This window comes from Mercenaria mercenaria, chromosome 13 (assembly GCF_021730395.1).
Source record: "Mercenaria mercenaria strain notata chromosome 13, MADL_Memer_1, whole genome shotgun sequence".
NCBI lineage: Eukaryota > Metazoa > Mollusca > Bivalvia > Venerida > Veneridae > Mercenaria > Mercenaria mercenaria.
The window spans coordinates 64289738-64317222 of NC_069373.1; the positions used below are offsets into that span (position 1 = coordinate 64289738).

Sequence of the window (27485 nt, forward strand, 5' to 3'; positions counted from 1 at the left end):
GTGTCTGGTAAATCTTATTGCTGACATTTCAGCAATTATTCTCTTTTGTTTGGCTATTTCATTTAACTTCAATAGATGTTTATAATTTGTTCTGATTATAATACTTTGACGTGATTAATCGGAATGGAGCATTAACCATTTACTTCATCCATGAGTAACGGCTCCCGAAATTTTAATAAAAACGCAGAGAAATAAGTTCCCAAATGAAGTCAGTCCTACATACCTTACCAAATACTAAAGTAAAGTTGTTTTAGTTCCCAAACAGACAAAAATGAAACTGGTTATTTTAAATATTTCTTATTTGACATTTTAGCCTAGAACTAGATATAAAGAAAGATTAAATTGATTAACATGTTCTCTTTTTCTTCTTCTAGATAGCCCATACATGTTTACAATACGAGAGCTGAGGACCGTTGCCTCCAAGCAGGACTTTGTACACTGTCCATCACATGAAAATGATATCCATATTGGAGAAGTAGTACGTTTTATGTTTATTATTATGTCGCGACATATTTGTAACTACTTTTCACAAATCCATTAAAAATACAACTGGCATCGGTATCAAGATATTGCAAGGCATGAAGAATGTGTGGTTTGAAAATGAAATCTTGGTATTGCTTCAGATATTATAATTGGGATATGCTAGTGTTATATCTGATTTCTTGGTGTGATCATCATTAGTTTCAAATTAATTGACATATTTATTTTAGGCCCCAGATCTTGTACTCGGTGATTTAGAAGATGAATTAAAACTGGACAGTAGTGAGTTTATTTTAGAAGAAAGGTAAATTATCTATATTATGCTAGTAATCTATTAAAAATAGTAATTTCACTTGCTCCTGACAGGTCTTGTCTTCTTTAATCTGATTGTTATGACCTATAAATGTGTCGGTGTGACGTTAAACCCAACAACGCAAACAAATTAATCTGATTGAAAATATTTTTTGCAAAGAACTGTGAAAATGAATTTTGTATGACTTAGTTTCTTAGTAAATGAAGGATTCTTAAAAAGAATATCTTGACTGTCATAAAAGAAATATGAAGATAAAAAGTACAATACGTTATCTAATTTAGTCTTCGAAATTGCAGTAGACAAAAGCATTTTTGGAAGTTGCATTTAAATTATTCAGGATGACTTAATTGATGAAGTAAACTTTCGCGAAGCACAAGCTAGATTAAGTGTATCTACGAGTCACCATAGTAATAAATCTGGATGCAAAACGAACCGTAAAGATAACGCCATTTCAAGACAATATCTTACCAATTTGCTGAAGATTAAACAAACCACAGATAGATACATGTTGTATTAATATCATAATGTGTAAGAAGAGATAGCAGCAGATACGCGGAATGATAACAAATATTTAAAGCATTGCAAAATTCCAGAGTGGAGATTTGGTTTAATTTTTCCTGACAATTACTCTGTTTTAATTGGTGTTCATATTTAGGAGACTAACTTATTGTTTTAGCTCCGACAAACAACTTGGAGATGGAAGTTTTGGTGATGTATACAAAGCCACGTACAAAAACAAGGTTTGCTTTTTACCATAAAAAAAGATTCACTTATAAGTGACATAATTGTTTATGTAAATAATGTCATATATAAGTCTTAAATTTAATCTGTGCCAGATTGTATTTAATCTATATAGAAACGAAATAAATAAGTTGTAGGTTTCCTCGGATTACTGCAGAAATTCTTTTCAAAAAGCGGAAGACGTTTAAATAACTTTTTAAAGTAAAATATGAACGTTAATAAAATATTTCCAATTTGAAGAATGTTTTTGCTAAAATACAAGTACACCAATACTTGATAATTTTTATCATATAAAAGTTTGCGAATAGTAATTTATTTTAACTATCGTACGACCCTGAATTTATTTCTCTATACTTGATTGAATTCCTCATTGCTTACTAAGAGTCAACATTTGAAATTACAAAACTATTTACTTGTACATATATGCATATTTGTTTTACCAATGCTATTTTTGACAGGAGGTGGCAGCTAAATTATTTAAAGAGGTAGCAGATGTTCACGCTTTGACGATGCTCAGGCAAGAGGTTTGAACGCCATTTTATCAAATTAAATTTATAACAATTTCACAATTGAACATAGAACTTGCATGGCTTATCTTAAACCTTTGACTTGGTTAGCATTAACACGTTAAAGTTGCATAAGGCTTAATATTTTAAGATGGAAGCAGATAAAGCAGCTGTCCAAATAGATGTTAAGCATATTGGATGGTCAGAAAAGAGCTACTTTCAATATTGCAAACGGAATTATACCGTTAGAACCATAAAATGAGGTGGTCAGAACAATAAATCGACTAAACTTTCGACTGTATTAACTCGTATTCAAACTGTAGTTAGTTTTTGAGAAAACAGTTATTGAAAGTAAGATTTGAAAAAAAAATCGATGTATTTCATGTTCAAAAAAGATGTGTCAACCACGATTTATTCAAATGTATTACGAACCTTAAATATTAACAAGTTAAGCTAAAGGCCACCGTTACGCGTGTTATGGTACTAGATCTATTTTGATTTTCTCATGCATGTAAATTAAATCTGACAGTGAATTGATATAAATGATAGAGTATAGAAAAGGATTTTCCATAAAGTAGTAATCATTGTTTGATTTTATATATCTCTTTCATTACTAACAAAGGCTACAATAATACGGTGTCTGAAACATCCGAGCGTAGTATGTATGGTAGCCGTTGGCATCCGACCGCCGGTAATTCTAATGGAGCTGGCCCCATATGGAACACTCGGACACCTGTCAAAGCGAGAACACAAACGGGCTCTTCAACACAGAATAGCTTTACAGGTAGACTGTATTTGTTTGTTTGCTTTGTTGGTGCTGATATCTTTTTCATGGCAGAATTTGCGTTATTACGTCGGATGATATCATACTGTACTGCCCATATAGAAAAAAGAAATCTTAGTATGCCACAAGTGTATGACATCTTCTCTACAGATGTAATTTTCAACATAGCACATCTTTACAGATAGTCCCATACTTGATTTTTGGCTCTCGAAAAGATCGCGAATATTACGATACAGCCAATTCTGTAATGGAGAATCGGGCCCTTGGTATCGGACTATGCATTCAGGTCTGTTTCCATTTTACATCGATCTAGCTGAATCAGATGATTGATTTGTTGAAGAGATTTTTGCAGATGCCTTGGACCTTTTTTAATTTTTTATGATTACAATCACTTGTTGTTTGCTTTTATGGACTTCCTAATAAACATTTCGCTGCAGGTTGCTGAGGGTTTAATGTACCTTCATAACATAATGATCATCTTCCGAGACATGAAACCAGAAAATGTGCTCATCTTTAGCACTTCTTTAGACGCTACGGTAAGTGTTTATAATATAATGTTGTCAATTTATTTGTTAGGTAGACTGTTGAATACATCTACATTGTTTTTAAAATTTGATCCTTATACCTTCGCTTGATTATCTCTAGAAAGGGGGATAAGTCTGAAGAAGTTTTCAGTTAAGATAGCTTGCAAGCATCGTAGTAATAGTGCAGAATTGAAATCTTTTGTCTCTAACTACTGTAACAGATCAATGCAAAGATATCCGATTACGGTATAGCTAGAGTGACAACGCTCCAAGGTCAAATGTCACAGGAAGGGACACCTGCATTCAGAGCACCAGAAGTTATAAGAAAAGAAAATTACTCATTTAAGGTAAGCTCATGTGCCTACATGTTTAGATTTTAACATACACTATAAGTTAAATAAAGAAATGGTGCCTTGGACTGGTATCTGCAAATACAATCTTGTAGTAGACCTTTTTGTCGAATGTTCAGAAATGACATCAGATATGATATAAACTAAGGTGATATATTTTTAGCATTCCGTCGATGAGCTTAAATATAGTTTTGCTACCACAGACTACCATTACCTAGTATAAAATGAAACTATTTAGCAAACATCGTTTTGCCCTCTAACATTAAATATATTTTCACAACTGTAATTTTAAAAAGGCTGTACTGATATATTTAGGCCGACATTTACTCATACGGTTTGACGATGTATGTTATGATGACCAAGAAGCATCCATTAGACTACATGGATTCTCGAGGTGAAATGGACAGAGCGATTGCCGAGGTAAGCTTCACTTCGTTTTTCATTCTTTCCCGCTCTGAGACATGATATTGTTACTTCTGGTTAATAAAACGTGCAGGACTACCTTAACCGCAGAGAAGAATTTCATAAATCTTCCGTCAATTACCAATTTAATCACAACGATGTAACAGCGCACAACACGGGTCAGTACCACAGGCATGGGTCCAGTGTATATTTTTTGTTTAATATAAAAAACACCTTTTTTTACACAATTAACCTTTTATATGTTAGTCAAATGAAAAAAAAATCGATGACAAAAAATCCGGTCACAGTGTCATATACATTGAAAAGGTGAACTATGCGAGCGTAACGCTATGGGAAGCTACTCGGCAAACTTGTAGAACATTTCAAAATCGGAGTTTATATACTTGCAGCCGCTACCTGCATGACTGCACCTCCGAAACATTTAAAGCCTTCCATAAATACTAAACTGACCCCATAAATTGCCTTGAAATACGCAGCACAAGTCTCAGGAGCGAAATATTTCAAATATCACCGGCGATTTCAGCTGCCAAACGAAGTGATAAAAACCAGGAACACGTCCGCAATCCGGATTGAAATCACCGGGGATAACTGAAATATTTCGCTCGTAGAGACTTTTACTGTGTTTTTCAAAAAAAAAAAAAAAAAAAAAAAAAAGAAAAGAAAACGTACAGAGGGCACAACTCCGGTTGTTGCTTCCAAGGTCAAGGTCACATTTTGAGGTCGAAACTCAAATAGCTCAAATTTGTGTCCACTCTATATCTTCTTACAACTGGAAAGATTTTTATAAAACTAAAACCTCCTGAAAATGACATGCATAGGGTACAACCTAAGACAGTAGTTTCAAGTTCAAGGTCAAACTTGAAGGTAAAAAATATGAGCACAACATTTTCTTTTCCCTGTGCTAAAGCGGCGTCTGAGAATATTATTCACCTTTAGAGGTAGCTCCAGTCGAAAGGGCACAATGTTTCTTTCATTCTTTACATTCCTTAGAGCCCTAGCCACAAGACGCAATCAATATCCTTTAGGTTATTATACAGTAAAAAACCCACTGCTTTCCTCTGTGCCAGACCATTCCGATTTAACTGTCGACAATGAATTTGTCAGAATGTTTAAATGTCTGATTGTTTACATTTAGGGAATTACAATACCACAGCCTGATAGCGACAGAGTGTCACCAGTAATATGGCCAGATATGACAACTATAATAATGAGTTGTCTATGCTATGAGCCTGAGGAAAGACCACATGCTGAAGAGGTGTGGGAAGCTCTACGTCGACCAGAGGTTGTAAGTCTGAAGAGGCATATACCTGTGTCAAGGTCAACTACAGTGGAGTGCTTATGCGTTGAGGTAAAGAAGAATAAAGCAATTCACAAAGGTCTAAGTTATCTGAAATGACCCAGATTTTCTGTAACAGTCCCAAATCCTTTCTTTCTGTACATGTGTTAGCATTTGAGTTTATGCAAAAAGCCTTAAACTGACTTAGGTGTTAATATATTCAGATGTTATTTTTCTTTTACTTATCTTCGGGTGTGAACACTGTAATTACATTACATGAATGGTGTTCGTGGATTTGTTTATTCCAGGACGACGTATACTTTGCCGGAAAGAAAGATTTGAGACTCTGGATAGCAAGTGGAGATTCTGAAACTTTCCAGTTGTCCTATAAACTTGTCAGTGACCATTCTTCTGAAACAAAAGTATGTTACTAATTTTTGTTCTATCTAAAACAAAAGAGATGTTTGAAAAATAGCACTTGTAGGTATTCTGTCGTTAATGTGTTGACACACGTCTTGTGCACTTTTCTGGCTGTATACACTGCTTTTTCTTTGACCTGAAAAAGTACTATTTTTACAATGACTGTGAAACACTGGTTTTATGCGTTCAAGAAGTTTTGTGTTATTTCACCAAAGACTATCATATTCCTTATTTTGCAGTAATGAGTTCAGCGTTTGACAAGCATAGATATTTGAAGATTTAACTACGTCTTTTATACCTGCTGTTAATTGTACCTTAAGAGGTATTATGCTGGTGTTAATGTGTTGAAACACGTCATAATGCACAATTCTTTGACTTAAAAACATTAAACTGTATATATTTACTGCTAACAGCTGGTTTAATACGTTCTAAAAGCAACTTTATGTCCATTTATCAAAGACTTGTATTCCTCAGGGTCAACTCTTCAAGTACGGTCGTATATTATGCATGGAATCTCTCGGTGATCACCGTCTTGCTCTTGGTACACAGGTTGGGAAGGTCTGGGTTTTTGACACGAGTAAATGTAATCTTTTACATGCATCGGCACAGCTGAAAGATTCTGTTTTGAGTCTGAAACATGTAAAAGGGTAAGTTCACATAGGAAGAAATTTTGTAACTTCTAACTTGGATGCTGTATATCAATACTGAATAATGTTATTAGGCTTGCCAGTTTTTAGGATGAGTGTAAGTGTGTTACATGGGAGCATTCGTGCAAGTGTACATTGTACAATAAAAAACAGCATAAAATATAGTGCTTTCAGTGATCTAAGTCATTGAAATATATTTGAATTAATCCGCCATTTTTAAGTAATGGCGATATAAACAAGTCAGTTTAAATGGGGACGTTTTAAATTATTTTATATAGTATTGTAGGATACTATGATACATGTCTTCTTTGTATAAAAAACAAATAAACACTATTGAAAACAATGTTTCTATCACATTATGTTGAAATAATAAGGTAAATCGCTCACTGATAATCGTCCATCATAGGTATCATAGGCTTATCAGATTATGTTGAAATGACAAGGTAAATCGCTTATCATATGTTTTGTTACCTCCCCATGAGTGATGCATAGTTTTTCCTTATGTGCCGACTTAATCGTAACAAGTCCAGAAATCTTTTTAGAGAAACAAACATTTATAGCATACACTTTTACTACCCACAGTCTAACTCTAAAAGGACATGAAATAGTGTTGTTTTCTCAAAAACATATTTACGCATTTTCTAGGTAGTATTAGTTATAAAAAGTACATGAACTTTACCTTAGTTATCAAGTAGTTTGATTTAGTAGTAGTTTTGTCCGTTCTACGTTAACTTTGGTAGTTATGAAAATGTTTTGTTATTTCATTCTAGTACTACATTGAAAAATATATTTGACCTAAATTGCAACAGAACAGAATGAAAAATAGATATTTTAGAGACATTCAAATATACATTTAAAAATTTTAGACATGTCGAGTGTCTTCTACAAATAATAATGTGTTTACTGTTTGAGGCAAACACAGCAGCCTCTGTAAGAAGCGCCTTCAACCTGTGTAGAAAGCTTCTCCTTCTTATGTAAAAACGTCTTCAACTTGTGTAAAAAGTGCGTCGCCTACTTGTGAAGAAAGCCTCATCTACTAGTTTAGATAGCGCGTCGCCTACTTGTGAAGAAAGCCTCACTTACTAGTGTAGATAACGCGTCGCCTTTTTGTAAAGAAAACGTCGCCAACTTGTGTAGAAGTTTTTATTTTAAATTTTGCTACCGTTATGAAAAACATTGATCTGTGAAGTATAAAAATAAAAGTTCGTTTAAAGAGTGGGAGTAATAAAATACATGTCTAGTTAAAAGATACTTTCACAAATAAAACTTGTATCTGTAAATGTATTTTGCATTCAGGGATATCGAAGGTGGAGTTTTACTAGCTGGTCTAGCAAATGGAAAAGTCGCTATATTTCCTTTACAGGAATTACTACAGGTAATAAACGTAAACTGCTCACTGTTGCTTCTTGCGTAGAAACATGCTTTATCTAACATCTATTGCATGCAAAATATGTATATGGACTTTATGGGTATTAACAATATATGACAGTTAGAATATATTCTCTTTTTTATATTTTAATAGTAAATGAACGTAGCAAAATAACCGAATTCGGTTTAATTCTTTATTATTTTCTGCTTTTTCTTTCATCTCTTAATACGTCAAACCCCTTTGACTGTTTTGCTCTGCTTTTATTTTTTCTTTGTTTACATATCCGTGGGTCGACGTTGCAAATTGATTGGTAAACGTCCCTGGCTTTGAATAACTTGCTCCTGACTCCTGTAGATTCAGCCTCGCTTTGGGTGTAGAATATTTTTATGTAAGGAAGTCATCTAGCTTGCCTATGGAAGTTTTGATGGTTCTGCCTAGGTGTATTAATGCCTGGATGAGCACTGCAGACTTTATCAACAGTTAAATCTGAACTTCATCATATGATCCATAATTGTATCGTCATGACGTTAATTTTGACAGACTAAAACAATCGTCAACACATCCATAAATACACTGCTATAGTGTCTGACTCTTAAGAGAGATATATTATTGGCGCAGTCAATTACAGGAAATTTATCCTTGATGTTTTAAATTATTTTTATATGTTTGTCTCGTGAATTTCCTACGCAGGATGGCGATGTAGATCCAATATGCCTGTACCCAGGATACGAACACGAGCCGGTGGTGTGTATGACGAAGCTAGGTCGCCGAATATTTCATTCTTGTGGTACAAGAATTATAGTGTTGAATACAACCAAAGGGAAAGGAATTGCCGTCGACAAAGAAATTGAGACGTCAGATTCTAGGTGAAGTTAATGGTTTAAATATTTTGTTGTTGTTGATCGAAATAAGCTGTTGATGACACGTGGCTTTTTTACCCGTCCAAAACGTCTCTCTCTCATTGTTACTCTCCGAGACTTTGCGGCAGCGAACATTCAGTATACTCGTGTTCTTATATATGAGATGTTGTTGGAGTTAAATGTACTGAAATACCTTTGCGAAATGATCGCACTTGTAATTAATGCTACACAGGAATACCATAAATTGTTATTTTAAAATTTGTATCCAGCAACGTTAAAAGAAAAGCCATGCAGATGATTTCAGTTTACAAATATCTAATCTTCAATTTCAGGGATCCGTCGTGTCCACCTATTTATACACTAGCAGTATTGAAGGGACATATAATATTCTCAAGAAAGTCCTCATCAATTGTAGAAATATGGGATGCTTCAAATCAGAAAATTCAGAATCAGTTTGGTGTCGAAGAAAAGTTTGGGTAAAAAACCTTTAAAGATTACTATTTTTTTCACTAAACTTTACTTGTAGTGATGCCGTTGATAATATATCCTATAGGGGGCCTCCATGCCCGAGTGGTTAATGTCACTGACTTTGAATCACTTGTCCCTCATTGATATGGGTTTGAGCCGCATTCGGGGTGTTGCATTTTCATGTGAAGGAAACCACCCAGCTGGCTTACGGAAAGTCGGTGGTTCTACGCAGGTGCCCGCCCGTGATGAAATAATACACTGATGGGTACATGGGGTCTGCCTCCACCATTAAAGTTAGAAAGTCGCCATATAACCTATAAGTGTGTCGGTGCGACGTCAACCCAACAAAAACAAAAATCAGATAATATATTCTCAATAATATTGTTTTGCATATTGTCTGTGGTCGGTTGGTAAACCATTTGGTTTCTGATCAATAACATAAAAAGCTTGGACTCGTAATAGCGAAATTTCATAGAATTGTTGCCTATGGTCATTAGATGACCACTATTGTTTTTTGGAATAAGTAGGTCGAGGGTCAAGGTCACAGGGCCCTCCGGTCTATAAATAGTTTCAACATATTAATAACTTGAGAACGATTACGATTTGACCTACAGTCCAAAAGCTTTGTAGGATGATTTACTGCCCCAATTTTTGTTGGGATCAGTAGGTCAAGGTGAAGGTCTTAGTGATATCAGAATTTAAAATTACACAGGACATCATGGGGGCAAAGGTGTTTTACAAACAGCTCTTGGTTAATATGGTGCGAGTATTTTGACATTTGGCCAATGTGGTTAAACAGTTAAGATCACTTACTAAGAGCCAGTTGTTCTTCACCACGATGTGTTCAAACCCGACGAAGATTCAATCCATAAAAACTTTTTGCGTATATTCCATACTTCCTAGAGAAGCATACATAAATAAAAAAAGACTTGCGACAGTATTGCGTTCAACCCTCGACATAGTCTTCCTTAACGATTGCGTATACACGGGTATTCAGTCTAAATATAAAGACCTTTTTAGACTCAATCGTCCACCCGATCGAAGGAAACATGTTATCAAACTACTTTTCAGAATACCAAAGACGGAAGCCCGGGTAACAGCATTATCAGTTGACAGTACGTCGCTTTGGATAGGTACCCATGGCGGATATATAGGGGTGATGGATGTGAAAACACTCAATGTTATTGCGTTAACTCATCGACACATGAGGGCCGTACGGAGTCTCGTACATGTCAAAGATAAAGGTATAATACGTGAATTAAGAACTTCACTCATTAATTTCATCAGGCAATATTTCTCATTTGTAGTAATACAGTTGAAACTCAATATCTCGGACTCGCTGAACTCTCCCAATGCTGAATTCCGGATCGAAGACATTTTCATGTCCTATCTCATTTTAAATCGAATTTCGGTTATCTTGAAGTAAAACGTTTCGTTCTTGGAATTCGAGATAACGAGTTTCATATCAAGTGTTTGTGAATAAATATGTGAATAAGAATACAATATAAATGTACGTAATAGTAATAGCAAAATAGAAATGAACATTAGACAAATGCTTGGCGTCATATTTCAGGCTCCAGTCGCAATAAAATCGTTTTCAGTGGAGGTCTTGGATTTAAAGACATTGGAAACTTCGCAGCACAAAAACGTAAGTTTTTCATAAGCCTTTGCTATTTAACATTTAGTGTGAAAAAAAAAACATACTTACAACACAATTTTACGAATTGAATTTGAGCTTAATTTCATGTTCTGACAAAACAATAAAATAAGAGTTGAAAAAAAGCTCTGATTAATATACATATGCGTATACTTTTTAGGTATTTGAAGTAAATATAATTATTTAAGCTACATGAATGTTTTCTCAAAAGGATCTTACTGTGTGTTATCATTAATGAAGCAAGAAACTTAGTAATTGGCTATGATATATTCGACTAAAGTAGAACAGAAGAGTCAACGGTAATACTTGCAATCTAATGTGAAAATATTAAGTCAGAAAATACAATGAAGTATACAACACATCTAACGCCCCGTAGCACCGGGTTCAGTAAAATTACAGTAAAGCTCAGTAGACGCCATGATCCTAAAGGACAAGAAATGCAAAATCAGCAGAAGTTTAACAAATAATACAAACAAAACACAAAGAAAACGTTTCCAAATGTACTCTGAAAATATACATATACCGAATTCGTCATATTTTGGCAGTTATAAACTATTTCTCTTGCTTGAATTACAGAGAAGTCATATATTTGATCTAGTTTACACCTTATATAAATACATATATCTCGAGGCATAGAGTGTTTTCCGTGCGTGCTTAATTTAGCTTTTAAACCTATTTAGTAGTTTGCAGTGAAAATTTGAAATTATCATAATTTGTGTAGCCAGTAGACAACGTTTACTTATAATGTGTTCGAAACTTCTTCTTTATTTTGAAATTCTGATAACGTAAATCAAAAACGAAGATCCCTTGGTGCCGTAGAATTCAAGAAAACAAAATAATAGCAGTCTCGATAGTTTGAAACATTCAACACTATTCATGTCCCTTAGTTATATATAAATATTAAATGGACACCACTATTTGAAAAGACCGGAAATAAAGCAACAAATACCTTGATATATAACTAAAATTGTATGAGTATTGGATCGTCGGCAGTTAAGTACCAAACAAGTAACAAAAACAGTTTATGTTTCTTACGATGTAGCAGAAAGTGCCCGTAATTATCTATTTCATTCGCGTAGGCCAGGAATTGACAGTTACGGTTATAAATGGTGTTATTAAAGATCAGGACGAGAATATTCACTTCCTGTATTAAATACATCTAATAGAAGGACAAACTACAATACTTCTTTCGTGAAACGTTGTAATATATAAGGAGCAATCATAGATAATCAATCTACCTGATTTAATAAACGGCTTTTAACGTTGTATGACCTAAATTCTGTCGGTGTGACTCTAAACCCAGCAAAAGCAGAAATTCCCGAAGCAAAAGAAATGAGCCGCGCCATGAGAAAACCAACATAGTGGTTTTGCGACCAGCATGGATCCAGACCAGCCTGCGCATCCGCGCAGTCTGGTCAGGATCCATGCTGTACGCTAACAGTTTCTCTAATTGCAATAGGCTTTGAAAGCGAATAGCATGGATCCTGACCAGACTGCGCAGATGCGCAGGCTGGTCTGGATCCATGATGGTCGCAAAGCCACTATGTTGGTTTTCTCATGGCATGGCTCATTAATTAAGACGGTGTATCAGTAAACTGAATTGTGCATGTTATCTTAATGACAAGCGTGTTTCTGTTTATTGAAATATATTTATATATTATCTACAATTTTCAGATCAATTTGGATGAAACAGTTCCAAAATGATTAACAAAACACAAAAGCCCGCTTTTAGTTATTATTTCACATTAAAGATATATAATTGTTATAATCCCTTTGCCATATGTCTTATTAATTTCCAGCATAGTTTAGCTAAACGTAACTAACTTAATTTCGCTAATACAGTATGTTGGGGAAATTTTGTTTTATTGAGCAGTTGAACAAAATTACTCGTTACGCTTTTGTCTGATTATGTTAAATGAAAGATATAAATCTTCCTTCTCCTAGTAAAAAGCAAATTATAATGACTTATTAACTGATGAATGAATATGTTTAATGTAAATAAATTGTCGTTTTCAATTTTAAAGTTATAAGACAAAATGAATTTTCTGTATTTTTATAGATTCTGTTTTAGCTATAAACTAGCTATACATACATACATACATACAAATATGCATACATACAGTGATGCAGTTCAGATTATCAGCTATAAAGATGATATGTATGGGTTTAAGTCATACCAGATACTGCAAGAACTGTTTTTACATGCCGAAGTCATGAAGTGCTCGGAGAACATCGGACTTGGACTATAACGTGTAATCTATTTATCGTAGATCATAGATCAGGTTAAATGTTTATAGTTTTCAGTAAAACCATAGTTAAAACAAGCTATTGTATTTTTTCAGAGGATATGTGCGGCTGTGTTTTAGTGTGGGACTCGGAATTTCCTCAGTATTCTAAAGCTGTCGCCGACTATGAAAGGAACAGGAGAGCGTTGCATTCCTCAGACTCTGAACAAATAATATATAAACGCAGTGGATCTCAGTCATCTCAAGGTGGAGATGAATCTGTCACCTAGAAGAGTGTGTTACATAAAGGCAGAATGGACCTAGTGCAATCAAGAAATAGCTTTGTAATACAACAATGTATTTATACGGCATTGTATATGGCATTGTGTGTAAGGAGAGACTCTGTATAATGTAATATTGTTAAGCATTGACTTATTCTAAGCATGAGATAGACTGGAGACATGAAACACGTATTTGTGCATTCTTTCGTGACAAAGAGCATATCCGTGCACTAACTCACAGCTTGTGTTTTTCTTTTCAGGTTGATTTGTGCATACAATTATTCTTGTTAACATTCATATTGTCTGTCTGGGAATTAATTCACCTTTCTTAATGACCTGTCAAACTAAAAAGAGATTAAACAGCCGGTATCTGTCAAGCTTATAATTATCATACAAAAATTGTTGCGTACAAAGCTTCTTTCATTTGTGTTAATACTGTAATTTCGCAAACATGACTGCGTTATATGCTTGTATATAGTCAATAAATGATATTTTATTAACACATGTTTACATCTAAGGATAGTACATCAATTATGTATTTTATTACATAAAGTTATGTCCATCAAGTTATACTGAAGAGAGAGTAAACGTTATAATTGACACTTACAGCAAAATTTTTGGCTTTTTAGAAACATCAGAAATCCAAAATATACTGTACTTTGCATGGTAATTGTTTCAAAAACCCACTCGAATGAAAAAAATTCAATAGTTCCATGGTGTAATGTGGTTGAATTACGAAAGTTCATTGCTTTTTGTAAAATTCGATCGTTGGTTTAAATCTATTTTGAAATGGGATAATAGTTGTATATCGTCTGTTCATTTTTTGATCAAATACTCTGCTTATTGATGACGATGAATATTAAAATGATGAATATATATTTATATCGTACCGTTTATTGATCAGTATCTACGCAGAGACGATAGAGATTAAGATGGCGTCAATAATGATTGTTACATATATATATCGTACCGTTAATGTATTGATCAATGATTCCATGGGCTGATGCAATTGAGATTAAGATTATGATAATAATGATGTTAAATATATAGTACCGTTTAGGTGTTGATCAATAATTCCATGGGCTGATGACGATGTCCAGAGATTAAGATGATGATAATGATTATGGTTACATATTTATATCGTATCGTTTATATGTTGATAAATAATTCCATGGGCTGGTGACGATGAAGATTAGGATGGCGATAATTATGATGGTTACATATTTATATATATATCATTTATGTATTGATCAATAATGTTGTTGGCAGATGACGATGAAAATGAAGAATATGATAATAATGATGATTACATTTTTATTCTAGTGTTATTGTTATCTTTGTTTTTGCTCTGAACCAAACATTGTTATATGTTATCAGAATGGCTACTGATTCTAGTAAAATATCGTTGTTGTTTTCTTATTTTTTTCATTATAATACATTCAACAATTGTTCAAGTTTTCTGGTTCTGCATTGGAATACATGGCAACTATTTTAGTTAAAACATAGACAACAATAGCCTCCATACCAAGTGGAACTGTTAAAAGTCTGGCAGAACCACGAAGAGAAGATCTCGTGACCTGAACAACAAGCGTTTCCGTGTATTCAGTGTTTGCAGATAAACACTGCACCTCATACCTCAACAAAAAGTATGGTTCGTCACCCGAAAAACAAGGGTTCTTTGGAACAAAGGTTGAACCAGTGAAGTTAAAACATTAGGAAAGTAGAAAGCAGGAGTGGAAGTAGAAATAGGCTTTGTAGACAACCGAGGTGGCGTATGAATGCGTACCTTTGGTATAGTACCAGTGCTAATAATGGGCCAATTTATCAATCATAAATTTGAGGGGTCTAGTTGCCGCTGCTGTAGATGCAGGTTTATGTTTTGAAACCAATTAATATCGTTCCCCAATATGTTTAAAATAGATTCCATTTCCGCAGTAACTTTCTTACTAACATCGTTAATACTACCCTGGGTAGTTTCTTTATCATTAGAAACAATATTCAAAAACAGACTTCAAAGTCGAAATCAAATTCAGAATTCCTTTATATGCATTTAAAGTATGCAAGTGTCCATAATTCACAAAACAATATTCACTATATTTCACTACGTTCGTATGCAAGAGAGTAGAGGGACTACATATATCGGGGCTTCAAATATTCAAGGCACAGTCACGTGGTTCTGGGACGATCTGTGTATGAAAAGAATTGGAACCACTGCCTTACCCTTGCATGATCGTAAGAGGCAACTAATAGGGTCTTAACACTTGGTTTTGCAGTAACTCTGTGATTCCAGCAGGTATCCAAATTTTGATTCCATACCTCATGTTTTTATTTCGATGTAAATGAGATGTGGAACCAAAATTTGTAGTCTTGTTTGGCGCCATATAACCTATACTGTGTTGGTGCGCCGTAAAACCCAAATAAATAAATAAGCAATATCTGTTATGCGCTATCACATAACAGTACCACAAATATCAAGTATCAACAGTACTGGTGCACTGTATACATATTATAATGATAAGTATCCCCGCCTGTCACACAGGAGACCGATGTTTAATTCCCCGTCGGGGAGCCATTGTAACCGGGCCGACCAGGGTTAGTAATCAGAAGACTGTCGGGTCACAGTTTATGTTTCTTCGTCAAAACAAACACACTACAAAGCATGAAAACATGTATCATATATAAAAACATACATAAGACTTTATAGGAAACATTTAAAACAAATTCCATTAAAACAAAATAAAAATATCACAGAAGTACGATCATACTGTAAAGATTATTAGTTAAATATAAACAAATCGAAAACAGTGTTTCTATCACATTGTGTTGAAATAATAAGGTAAAATGTTCACTGGTAATCGTAATCGTCCTTCATAGGTATTACAGGTTTATCAGATTATGTTTAAATAACAAGGTAAATCGCTCACCAATTACCGTCAAGCATATGTTTTGTTACCTCCCCGCGAGTGATGCATATTGTTTTTCCTAATGTGACAACTTGTTCACAAGTTCAGAATTTTTTTAGCGATGTTGCCTTCTTTGGAAACATAAATTTATAGCATACACTTTAACTACGCACAATCCAACTCTAAAAGGACATGGATTAGTTTTTGTTTTATTTCAAAAACATTTTTACGCATTTTTGTAATGTGTTTATAACTAATATCTAGGTAGTATTATCAACAAAATGTGCATGAATTTTACCTAAGTAATCTAGTAGTTTGATTGAGTAGTAGCTTTGACAGTTCTATGTTAACATTTGTAGTTATTTGAATACATGTTTTGTACTTTCATTCCTGTACTACATTGAGAAATATATTGGACCTAAATTGCTTAAAACAGAGCAGACTAAAAAATAAATATTTTAGAAATATTTAAATATATATTTGAATATTTCTAGATATGTAGTGTGTTTCCTACAAATATTAATATGTTTTTGTTTACGGAAACACAGCATTCTCTGTAAAAGCGTCTTCAATTTTTGCTCCTACTTGAATTGTGTAGAAAGCGCGTCGCCTATTTTTGTAGAAAGTGCCTAGAATGCTTTTCCTTCTTAAGAAGAATGCCTCGTCTACAAGTGTTGATAGCGCGTCGCCTTTTTGTATACAAGTTGTGAAGAAAGTTGCTTTTGCTTGTACAGAATGCGTCTCCTACACATGTAGAAAGTGTGTCCTTCTTGTTTTTGTTTTAAGTTTTGCTAGCGTTATGTTATGAAGAACATTAATCTTTGAAGTATCAAAATGAAAGTTAGTTTAAAGTGTGGGAGTAATAAAATACATGTCTAGTTAAAAAGTTCATTCTCGTGTATTCAGAGATAATACTTGTATCTGCAAATGTATTTTTATTCAGATTCAGGGATACCGAGGGTGGTGTTTTGCTTGTCGGTCTAGCAAATGGAAAAGTCGCTATATTTCCTTTACAGGATTTACTGCAGGTAATAACTTAAACGCAACTGTTTCTTCTTGCGTAGAAACAGTTACTTTATCAAACACGTATTGCATGTATAATTATTTCGTAGCCGAGTGTTAAGTACTATATTGCACCTTTATATCAATATTAAATGAACGTAGTTCTGTCATTGAATTCGGATTTCTTAAGTGCTACGTTTTATCAATATTATTTTTATTACAAACCTTCAAGGTATTCCCCCTTTACTGAAACACATTTTTGCAATCGTGAAAAGCTATGGAATCCCGGTGCGACATGCTTTTTGCGTCTTGCTATTTGCGTTTTGCTTTTTGCACCGGGATTCCAAATTGTGCAGTTATGTACATGTTCGAAAATACTACACCCAAAACGCAAAAAAATGCAACACGCAAAAAGCAAAAACCATGAAGCAAAACACGAAACACAAACAGCAAAAAGCAAGAATCAAGGCGCAAAAATACCAAAAATCAAAACGCTAAAAGAATAAAACATATTATATAGGGATTTCGTAAAATACAGCCGGTCTCACTGCTATAGAAATTTAAAATACTACCAATTCTATATTTTTAAAGATGCTTAACGTTGATGTCTTGTGTTGTTATACTTTCTGGTCCTTTGGGATCATCGAATCCATTCAACATATGTTTAATAGAGTTCCGCTTAGTCAGTGCTAGGGGGCGTGAGAGGTGTTGCACATTTCATTACATCTCTTGAACTGACTCAATCAAACCAAGTCTGCTGTTACTATTCTTGGTTGCATTTTTAGCTTCCAAATGATCTTTTTACAGATTTTATTATTTATAGCTATAGGCATATATTTAAAAAAGCAAACTAGCAAAAGACAAATAGCAAAACACAAGAGGCAAAATATAAATGCAAAAAGCAAAACGCAGAAAGCAAACAGCAAAAAGCAAACAGCAAAAAGCATGTCGCACCGGGATTCCATAAAAAGCAGATAAATAGTCTTCCTTTTGGTATCTATTGGAAACACTGATCAATGGCGCTGCCAAGAGAACTTCTGGACTGTCCCCTTTCTACATTCCAGTTTGTTTAGTTCTGCCCATTGTTTTCTCGTTTGGGGCAAACATATTACTTTATCTGGGGACCAAACGCCGCATTACATGGAATTACACGCCACAACTCGTGTATCATTGTTCCATGTGCATCGCCGTTTGAAAACATCTGCGGATGTCTCTAAATTGCTTTTTGTACTTTTAGCATGTGTAAATATTGAGTTCTGCTCAACCCGGGGCTAGAGGGCGTGGACGGTAGCATGCATTTCCACTCCCGTCCATGAACAGGCTCAATCAAACGGAGCCTGCAACATTTTCATTTTTTTTTGTGTTGAGCGACCTGTGAAGTTTCCACTTTCAATTTTATTACTTCTTTCCAGAAAGCATTTTCTTTAGCCTTGGAAATAAAAAAGTCACAGGGACTCGGATCAGGTGAATAAGGCGGGTGGTTTACAACTTCTACCTTTTCAGAAGCCAGAAATGTCTTAACAACCTCACACTTACGAGAGTAGGCGTTGTCGTGTGTAAGATTGACTCCTGAACATCCTTTGCTTGGACGTTTCCTATTGTAAAATTCTTTCACAGTCTTCATTACAGTTCTTGTAGAATAGACCATTGACTGTATGACAGGTGGACAAGGCACTTGACCGACTGGCCCACTAGAATTGAAGGAAAATGCGTACAACATCTTTTTCGAACTTACGGTTCTCTTGGCAATACATTGGCGTTTTTGATCTACTCGCTTCCATTGCTTATAATCAGCCCTTCCTCGTGGCTCACACATGTGCACCCAGGTAACGTCACCTGTTAGCAAGTTAGAAATAACCTGACTGTCACAGCCTTTGTATGTTTTCAACAGTTCCCGGGCCCATTTAAGGCCTTGTTTTTTTTTTGCTCCTCAGTGAGAAAATGAGGTACCCACCTAGCGCAAACCTTCCCTAGGTCCAAACGTTTTTTAGCATTGTTTGCCCACTGCCTTCTGATATGCCAGTTCAACTGGCTATATCTTTCTCTGATCAGCAGCGATGTTTGCCTTGGTACCAGAGGTTTTTGGGCCAACCAGAACGGATATCATCATCGACCTTTAAAAGCTTTAATCCACCTAAAACCTGTGCGCACTGAAATGGCCTGAGGTTCATATATACCATACAGTTCATCAAATATCTGCTCTATCTCTATCAAGCCTAATGCGGCATCTAATATAGTACGAATTTCAGTCTTGTCGTCAATTTTACAATGTGGCTAGTAAATTGGTCAGTGTATATGACTGCATGTATTCCAATTTGAAATAACTTGATCATTTGATAAGCAATTTGCACGAAATAAACGGATATCGTAAGCTATTGGGCACACCGTTCAAGTTTAATGAAGCGTTTTAAAAAATACATGGGAAAACTACGAAAGCCCGTTAGTGACTTTTTGCTGGACCATCGTATTTGAGAAAACAATTACTGGAAATATAATCTAACAAAAACTTGATATAAATTATGTTCATAACGAAAAAGTGTGACAGCCATATTTTGAACAAAGACATTATGAGCCTTTAAAAAACCTCGACTATTTTACGCTGCCTTTATTTGTTATTTGATTACATATCCGTGGACCGCCATAGCTAATTGGTAGAAGTCCCTAGCTTTGAATAACTTACTCCTGACTCCTGTAGATTCAACCTCGCTTTGGTTGTAGATTTTTTTCATGTAAGAGATTCATCCTTATGGAAGGCTGATAGTTCTACCCAGGTGTATTAATGCCTGGAGGTGCACGTTTAGTCTTTCTCCACAATTAAAGCTGGAATTCATCATATGACCTATAATTTTGTCGTGACGTTAAATGTAACAAACTAATACAATTGCCAACACATCCATACATACACTATTGTAGAGTCTGACTCTTAAGGGAGATGTGTACTTGGCGCAAAGCAATTCTTGTCCTTGATGTTTTCTGTTATTTTTATATATTTGTCTCTGAATTTCCTATGCAGAATCGCGATGTAGATCCAAAATGGTTGTATCTAGGAGACGAACACGAGCCGGTGGTGTGCATGACGAAGCTTGGACGCCGAATATTTCATTCTTGCGGTACAAGAATTATAGTTTTGAATACAACCAAAGGAAAAGAAAATCTCGTCGACAAAGAAATTGAGTCATCACATTCTAGGTGAAGTTGATGGTTTGAATATTTTGTTGTTATTGATCGAAATAAACTGTTGATGACACGTAGCTTTTTTACCTGTTGAAACGTCTCTTATTGTTACTCTCCTACGATTTTGCAGTAGCGAAAATATATATATGAAATGTTATTGGAATTAAATGTACTGAAATTCCTTTGCTAAATGTTCGCAGTTGTTATTAATGCTACACAGGAATACTATATATTGTTGTTTTTTTAAAATGTGTATCCAATTTAATCTTTAATTTCAGGAATCCGTCGTGTCCACCTATTTATACACTAGCCGTATGGAAGGGAAATGTAATATTCTCTAGAAAGTCCTCATCAACTGTAGAAATATTGGATGCGTCAAATCAGAAAATTCAGAAGAAGTTTGACGTCGGAGAAAAGTTTGGGTAAACAAGGTTAAAGTAACAATCAATGAATTTACAATTTTATTTTACTAATCTTTACTTGTAGTGATGCCGTTGATAAAATATTCTCAAGTTACTGTTGCCTTGTGAGTACTAAATAATTCATTATGCCCAATCTGCAGAAGATGAAATTAATACTGTTTTGTCTAATGTCTGTGGTCGGTTGCTAAAACATTTGATTTCCGATCAATTACTAAGAAAATGTTTGGTCTCAAAGTACAAAACCCCATGGAGTTGCCTATGGTCATTAGATGACCCCTATTGTTGTTTAGGATAAATAGGTCGAGGGTCATGGTCACAGTGCCATCGAAACTAAAAATAGTTTCCGCACAATTACTTGAGAACGATTTGGCCCACAGTCCAAAGACTTGGTAGGATCATTAACTGTCGTTAGTAGAGTGTCCCTATTGTTGTCAGGATCAGTAGGTCAAAGTATTTTGACATTTGGCAAACGTGGTTAAACAGTTAACATCACATATTAGGGCCAGTTTCAAACCTGACGAAGATTAAATCCCGTATCTTCCATACAGTCTAGAGAAGCACATGTGATTTTCCTTAACGTTGCGATAGAAGTGCGTATGCGGGGGTATTCAGTTTGAATGTAAAGACCTTTTTAAGACTCTTCCGTCCACCCAGATCGAAGGAAATGTTTAATTAAACTACTTTACAGAATACCAAAGACGGAAGCCCGGGTAACAGCATTATCAATTGACAGTACGTCGCTTTGGATAGGTACTCATGGCGGAAATATAGGGGTGCTAGATGTGAAAACACTCAGTGTTATTGCGTTAACTCATCGGCACATGAGGGCTGTACGGAGTCTGGTACATGTCAAAGATAAAGGTATAATACGTGAATTAAGAATTTGTTTCATTAACTACATCATGCAATATTTCTCCTTTGCATCTGTAGTAATACAGTTGAAACTCGATATCTCAAACTCGCTTATCTCTGAATTCCGGCTATCTCGGAGACATTTTCTACTCCTGTCCCAAAACACGTCATTTTAATCAAATTTTGGTTGTTAAACACTCTATCCCTTTGAATTCGAGATAACTAGTTTCAAATGTATGTGAATTAGAAAACTACAAATATATTTACATGCGAACTTGCATTTTAAATAAAATAAGACCTTTTTACATTTTAGCATAAAATGTACGCAATAGTAAAAGCTAACTAGAAATGAACATTAGACAAATTATTGGTGCCATATTTCAGACTCCAGTCGCAATAAAATCGTTTTCAGTGGAGGTCTTGGGTTTAGAGACATTGCAAACTTTGCAACACAAAAACGTAAGTTTTTTCATAAACCATTGCGTTTAAACATTTCTTATGCAAAACGTACTTAAAACACAATTTTACTAACAGATTTTGAGCTAAATTTCATGTTTTAGGTAAAAAATGAAATAAGAGTTAAAAAACCTTAGTAATATACATATGCAGATACATTTTGGATAGTATGAAGTTGATATAATTATTTAACGGTAAGCGGTGAATGATATCTCAAAAGGTCTTTACTCTGCGTTATCATTAATGAAACAAGAAACTTAGTAATTGGCTATGCTATATTCTACTTTATTACATACGCATTTTCAATCTCCGTTTACTTATAATGTAATCTCAAACGTCAATATTTTTCCATATTGACGTTCAAGTTTCAAATCGGGTGTTTGACGTCATTTGTGACGTCACTTTCATGTATGTCGTCGCGTTTAAATGTTCTTTAACGACGATATTTTGAATTTAACTTATTAGATTTGCATCGAGAAATATGCACGAGTTCTGCAGCGGAAATATTGCGCGACTTCAGGAGCGCAATATTATTCCGCGAAAGAACGAGTGCATATTTCTCGATACAAATCTAATAACCTATAAATAGTAGAACAGAAGAATCAACGGTAAAACTTGCAACCTACTGTGAAAAGTCAGGATAGAGCTCCTTTTAATATAGCAGTTTGAAATTTCTAAGACTTAGATGTTCTTAATTCCAATAAACATTTAAACACTCTATGCCTAGTGATATATGTTTTATATAATGTGTAAACTAGTTCAAATATATATTTGATTTCTCCGTATTTGAAGCAAGAGACACAGTTTTGTTTATAAATTGCCAAAATATGACGAATTTGGTATATGTATATTTTCAGAATATTTTTGTAAACGTTGTGTTAGTGTTTTTTACTTAACTTATGCCGATTTTGCATTTCTTGTCCTTTGGGATCATGGCGTCTATTGAGCTTTACTGTAATTTTACTAAAGCTGGTGCTGCTAATGGTCGTTAGATGTGTTGTATATTCCATTGCCTGTTATAAACATACACTGTCAAACTAAATCTATTATTACTTTGCTTGGTTGCCTCATGCTTCCAAAGGATCTTGCAGATTTATTATTAATTAGACGCTTAAAAATCAATATAGTTTTCCATGCAGAGTTTAGCTTTTAAACCCATTTAGGAGTTTACAGTTAAAATTTGAAATTATCATGATTTTAGTAGCCAGTAGACAATGTTTACTTACAATGCACTAATTTCTTCTTTATTTTGAATTTTTGATAACGTACAGTGAGTCGTAGAATTCAAGCAAACAAAATAATAGCAGTCTCGATAGTGTGAAACATCCAACACCACTCCTGTCCCTAAGTTATACATAAACATCGAATGGACACGTGTATTTGAAAAGACCTGAAAATAAATCCACAAAGACCTTGATATATAAGTAGAATTTTACGAGCATTGAATCGTTGGCAGTTAAGTACCAAACAACTAACAAAAACAGTTTATGTTTCTTACGACTTAACAGAAAGTGTCCGTAATTATTTATTTCATTCGCGTAGACCAGGAATTGACAGTAACGATTATAAATGCTGCCATTAAAGATCAGGACGAGAATATTCACTTTGTTCTTCCTATTAATACATCTAATAGAAGGACAAACTACAATATTTATGTCGTAAAACGTTGTAAGGAGCAATCAAAGATAATCATTCTACCTGATTTTAACAAGCGGCTTTTAACGTTGCTTTTGTATGACCTAAATTCTGTCGGTGTGATTCTAAACTCAACAAAAGCAGAGCCAGTCAAATGAAAATTTCTTATGAAAAAAAATAAAACAGTAAACAGAAATGTGCAAATTGTCGTTTTTAATTTTAAAGTTATAAGAAAAAATGAATTTTCTGTATTGTTATAGGCTAGCAAAACATACATATATACATACACACAATGCATGCATACATACATACATATATACATACATACATTGATGCAGTTCAGATTATCAGCAAGAAACATGATATTGTATGCGTTTTATTCATACCAGTTACTGTAAGAACTGTCACGTTTTATACATACCGAAGGCATAAATACGAAATTTCAATGTGCTGTAATATTTTAGCTATTATTTACCGTTTTATATGACAGAGAACCATATTGGAACTGCTTTTTATTGAATATTTGTTAACAAAGAAAACCTCGGATTTGGAAATTAGCGTATTATATATATATTTATCGTAGGCGAGGTTAAAAATTTATAGTTTTCAGTAAAAGAAGCTATTGTATTTTTTTCAGAGGATATGTGCGGCTGTGTTTTAGTGTGGGACTCGGAATTTCCTCAGTATTCTAAAGCTGTCACCGACTATGAGAGGAACAGGAGCGCGTTGCATTCCTCAGACTTTGAAAAAATAATATATAAACGCAGTGGATCTTAGTCGTCTGAAGGCGGAACTGAATCTGTCACCTAGAAGAGTGTGAAACGTAAAGGTAGAATGGACCTAATGCAATCAAGAAATAACTTTTTTATACGGCATTGTATATGGCATCGTGTAGAGATTTGGTACGATGTAATGTGACGAGTTAGACATTTACTTACTCTAAACATGAAATAATGAAATTTATTTATAGTTACAGATAGACTTGCAACATGAAGTGTGTGTGCATTCAGTTGTTACAAAGAGCATATCTGTGCAGTAACCCATCATTTGATAGCTTGTGTTTTTCTTGCACAGTGTTGTAAATGAGTACGAACGTCAAGTCATTTATCCTATTTCATTGCCCTAATTTCTTTAACATATGCCTTCTTGAGAGTTACGTTATTTATCTTTTGCATTATTAATATTAAAGTTCTCTTCACCGGTTGATTTATGCATACACTATTTCTTGTCAACATTCGCGATTATTGCCTTGGAATTGTTTCTCCTTTCTTAATAACCTTTCAAACTAAAATAGAGATTAATCAGCCGTGGTATTTAAAAAATCTTAAATTTATTATACAAATTGTAGCGTACAAAGATTCTTTTATTTTGGGTTAATTTTGCCTACATGACTTTGCAATATACAAAAAAAATGCCTGTATATTGAATAAATGGTACAATATTAACATATGTTTAGATCTAAGGCTAGTAAATCAATTACGTATTTTTATAACATAAAATTTATGTCAATCAAGTTATATTGAAGAAAGAGTAAACGTTATAATATAATTGGCACTTATAGCAAAATGTATGGCTTTTTAGAAACATAAAAAAAAAAAATTCTGTACTTTGCATGGTAATTGTTTCAAAACCCCACTCCAATGAAAATGATTAAATAATTGCATGCATTTGGATGGTGTAATGTAGTAAAATTAGTAAAGTTCTTAGATTTTTTTTGTAAAATTGTATCGTTGGTTCAAATCTATTTTGAAATATGATGATTAATTTTTGTTTATCAAATGCAATGCTGAATGAGGGCGATAAAGATTAAAGTGATGAAAAAAGTGATGAATATATATTAATATCGTACCGTTTAATGATCAGTATCTACGCTGAGACGATAAGATCTTAAGATGGCGATAATAATGATGGTTACATAATTATTTATATCGTGCCGTTTATGTATTGATCAATAGAGATTAAGATGGCGATAATAATGATGGTTACATAATTATTTATATCGTGCCGTTTATGTACTGATCAATATTTCCATGAGCTGATGACGATGGAGGTTAAGATGACGATACCAATGATGGTTACATATTCATATCGTGCCGTTTATGTATTGATCAATATTTCCATTGCCTGATGACACTTGAGGTTAAGATGACGATACCAATGATGGTTACATATTCATATCGTGCCGTTTATGTGTTTATCAATATTTCCATGGGCTGATGACGATGGAGATTAAGATGACGATAATTATGATGATAACAGGTTTAATGCTGTTGGCTGATGACGATGAAAATGAAGAATATGATAATAATGATGATATTTATTCAAGTGGTAATTTTTATCTTTGTATTTGCTCTGAACCGAACATTGTTATATGTTATCAGAATGGCTGCTGATTCCAGTAAAATATTGTTGATGTCTTCTAAGTTTTTGTTTTTTTTTCATTATAATTACAATTGTTCTGGTGATTCATAGGACTTCTCTATTATCCAATCGAAAGATAAGGTGAAAATATGCCACTGCCACTTAAAAGTTCAGAGAAGGAAAGAAAATAAAAAATTGTTTTGACGATACCAATTGTCAGCTGCATATAAACCTGTAAAAATGTCTCTGCCAATTAAACGTTCAAAGGGGAAAGGACAGTTTGTGATAGAAGTAAAACTGCTTGGATTGGCTGTCTGTGTAATACTACGGAAAATTAGTAAAAACACAGAATGTTGTCATAATCTACTAAAAATTGCTAAATATGGACAACCTGTGTCTATGTTTTCGCAAATGTCACGCTGTAAAATATTAAATCAAACACATCTCCAGCATTCTTTTGAATTTGATTAAATATTCTTCAACATGTATGTTTAGCACATGTTTTCCTTTGTTGTGTTGCATCATTAGAAGCCATTTTAGCAAAGAAATTAAAGAAATACCTCATTTCATTACGTGAAAGCTTTTAAGGTTTTAGCAGTTTTAATTTGGTATCGTAGGTTGCATGGAAACAACATTGATTTTTTTCAATGCAACTGTTTTATAATGATATTTGCAAATGTTGCTTATGTTTATTTGAAGTATACAAATTGTAAAAACATTTAACAGCTGTGTCAAACTGCCTCATAATGTTTGCTATACACCGTTTTTTGATTAAAACCAGAACAGAACAGCAGTATAACTGTTTATTTTGACAAATCAGCTGCCGGAAGCAATGAATGATGGTGATGTTTAGCAACTTGTACAAAATGAGTCTACACCAGGCGGTTGGAATCACGATTTTATTGGAGAAACTGTACACAGTAAATTTGTGTAATAAATGTCAACAGAATAATAAATGTTATGCTTAGACTAATGACAGCTGAGTGAATCTAGTCCAAAATGCCGCTCGATTTTTATCAGTGAAATCTAGTGTCATTGTTTATAGAATCAATCTTATCTGCTTTAGAAATTAATCATTTTTATTGCCACGGTCATTCTTCATTTGTTTCAACTGGAGCTAAATGAAATATGCCAGAATGAGATGTGTACATTTTAACAAGAAACATAATTTCCGTCAAGCAATTTTCCTACCTAGCTTATTAGATAACATAATCGTTTTTACCAGTCATGTGAAAACATTAGACACATCGGATTTTCGCATAAGTGAAAATATTCTATATAGCGAATATTAGTCCTTAGCTCATGGGAGAATGCCGATCTATGGATCACGCGGTCCCTGGGTGATGCGTATGTTCT

The 27485-nt window shown here is 34.1% G+C and overlaps 1 protein-coding gene across 5 annotated transcripts in view; it reads left to right on the forward strand.

Annotated features, from left to right (window-relative positions):
- The window catches only part of LOC123530257 (leucine-rich repeat serine/threonine-protein kinase 2-like), a 93328-nt gene extending 78589 nt beyond the window's left edge, over positions 1-14739 (forward strand). For 4 of the 5 annotated variants that reach the window (XM_053522058.1, XM_053522057.1, XM_053522059.1 and 1 more), the window contains 17 exons: positions 375-478; positions 711-784; positions 1470-1533; positions 1993-2058; positions 2663-2824; positions 3262-3360; positions 3570-3695; positions 4014-4118; positions 5257-5469; positions 5706-5819; positions 6292-6464; positions 7761-7839; positions 8524-8699; positions 9026-9169; positions 10233-10405; positions 10735-10809; positions 13161-14739. In XM_053522058.1, the coding sequence (XP_053378033.1) occupies positions 375-478; positions 711-784; positions 1470-1533; positions 1993-2058; positions 2663-2824; positions 3262-3360; positions 3570-3695; positions 4014-4118; positions 5257-5469; positions 5706-5819; positions 6292-6464; positions 7761-7839; positions 8524-8699; positions 9026-9169; positions 10233-10405; positions 10735-10809; positions 13161-13333 (2120 nt within the window). In that variant the 3' untranslated portion in view covers positions 13334-14739. The remainder of the gene's footprint in view (positions 1-374; positions 479-710; positions 785-1469; positions 1534-1992; positions 2059-2662; positions 2825-3261; positions 3361-3569; positions 3696-4013; positions 4119-5256; positions 5470-5705; positions 5820-6291; positions 6465-7760; positions 7840-8523; positions 8700-9025; positions 9170-10232; positions 10406-10734; positions 10810-13160) is intronic. The other variant, XM_053522061.1, reaches the window with a different exon arrangement.
- The last annotated feature ends 12746 nt before the right edge of the window (positions 14740-27485 follow it).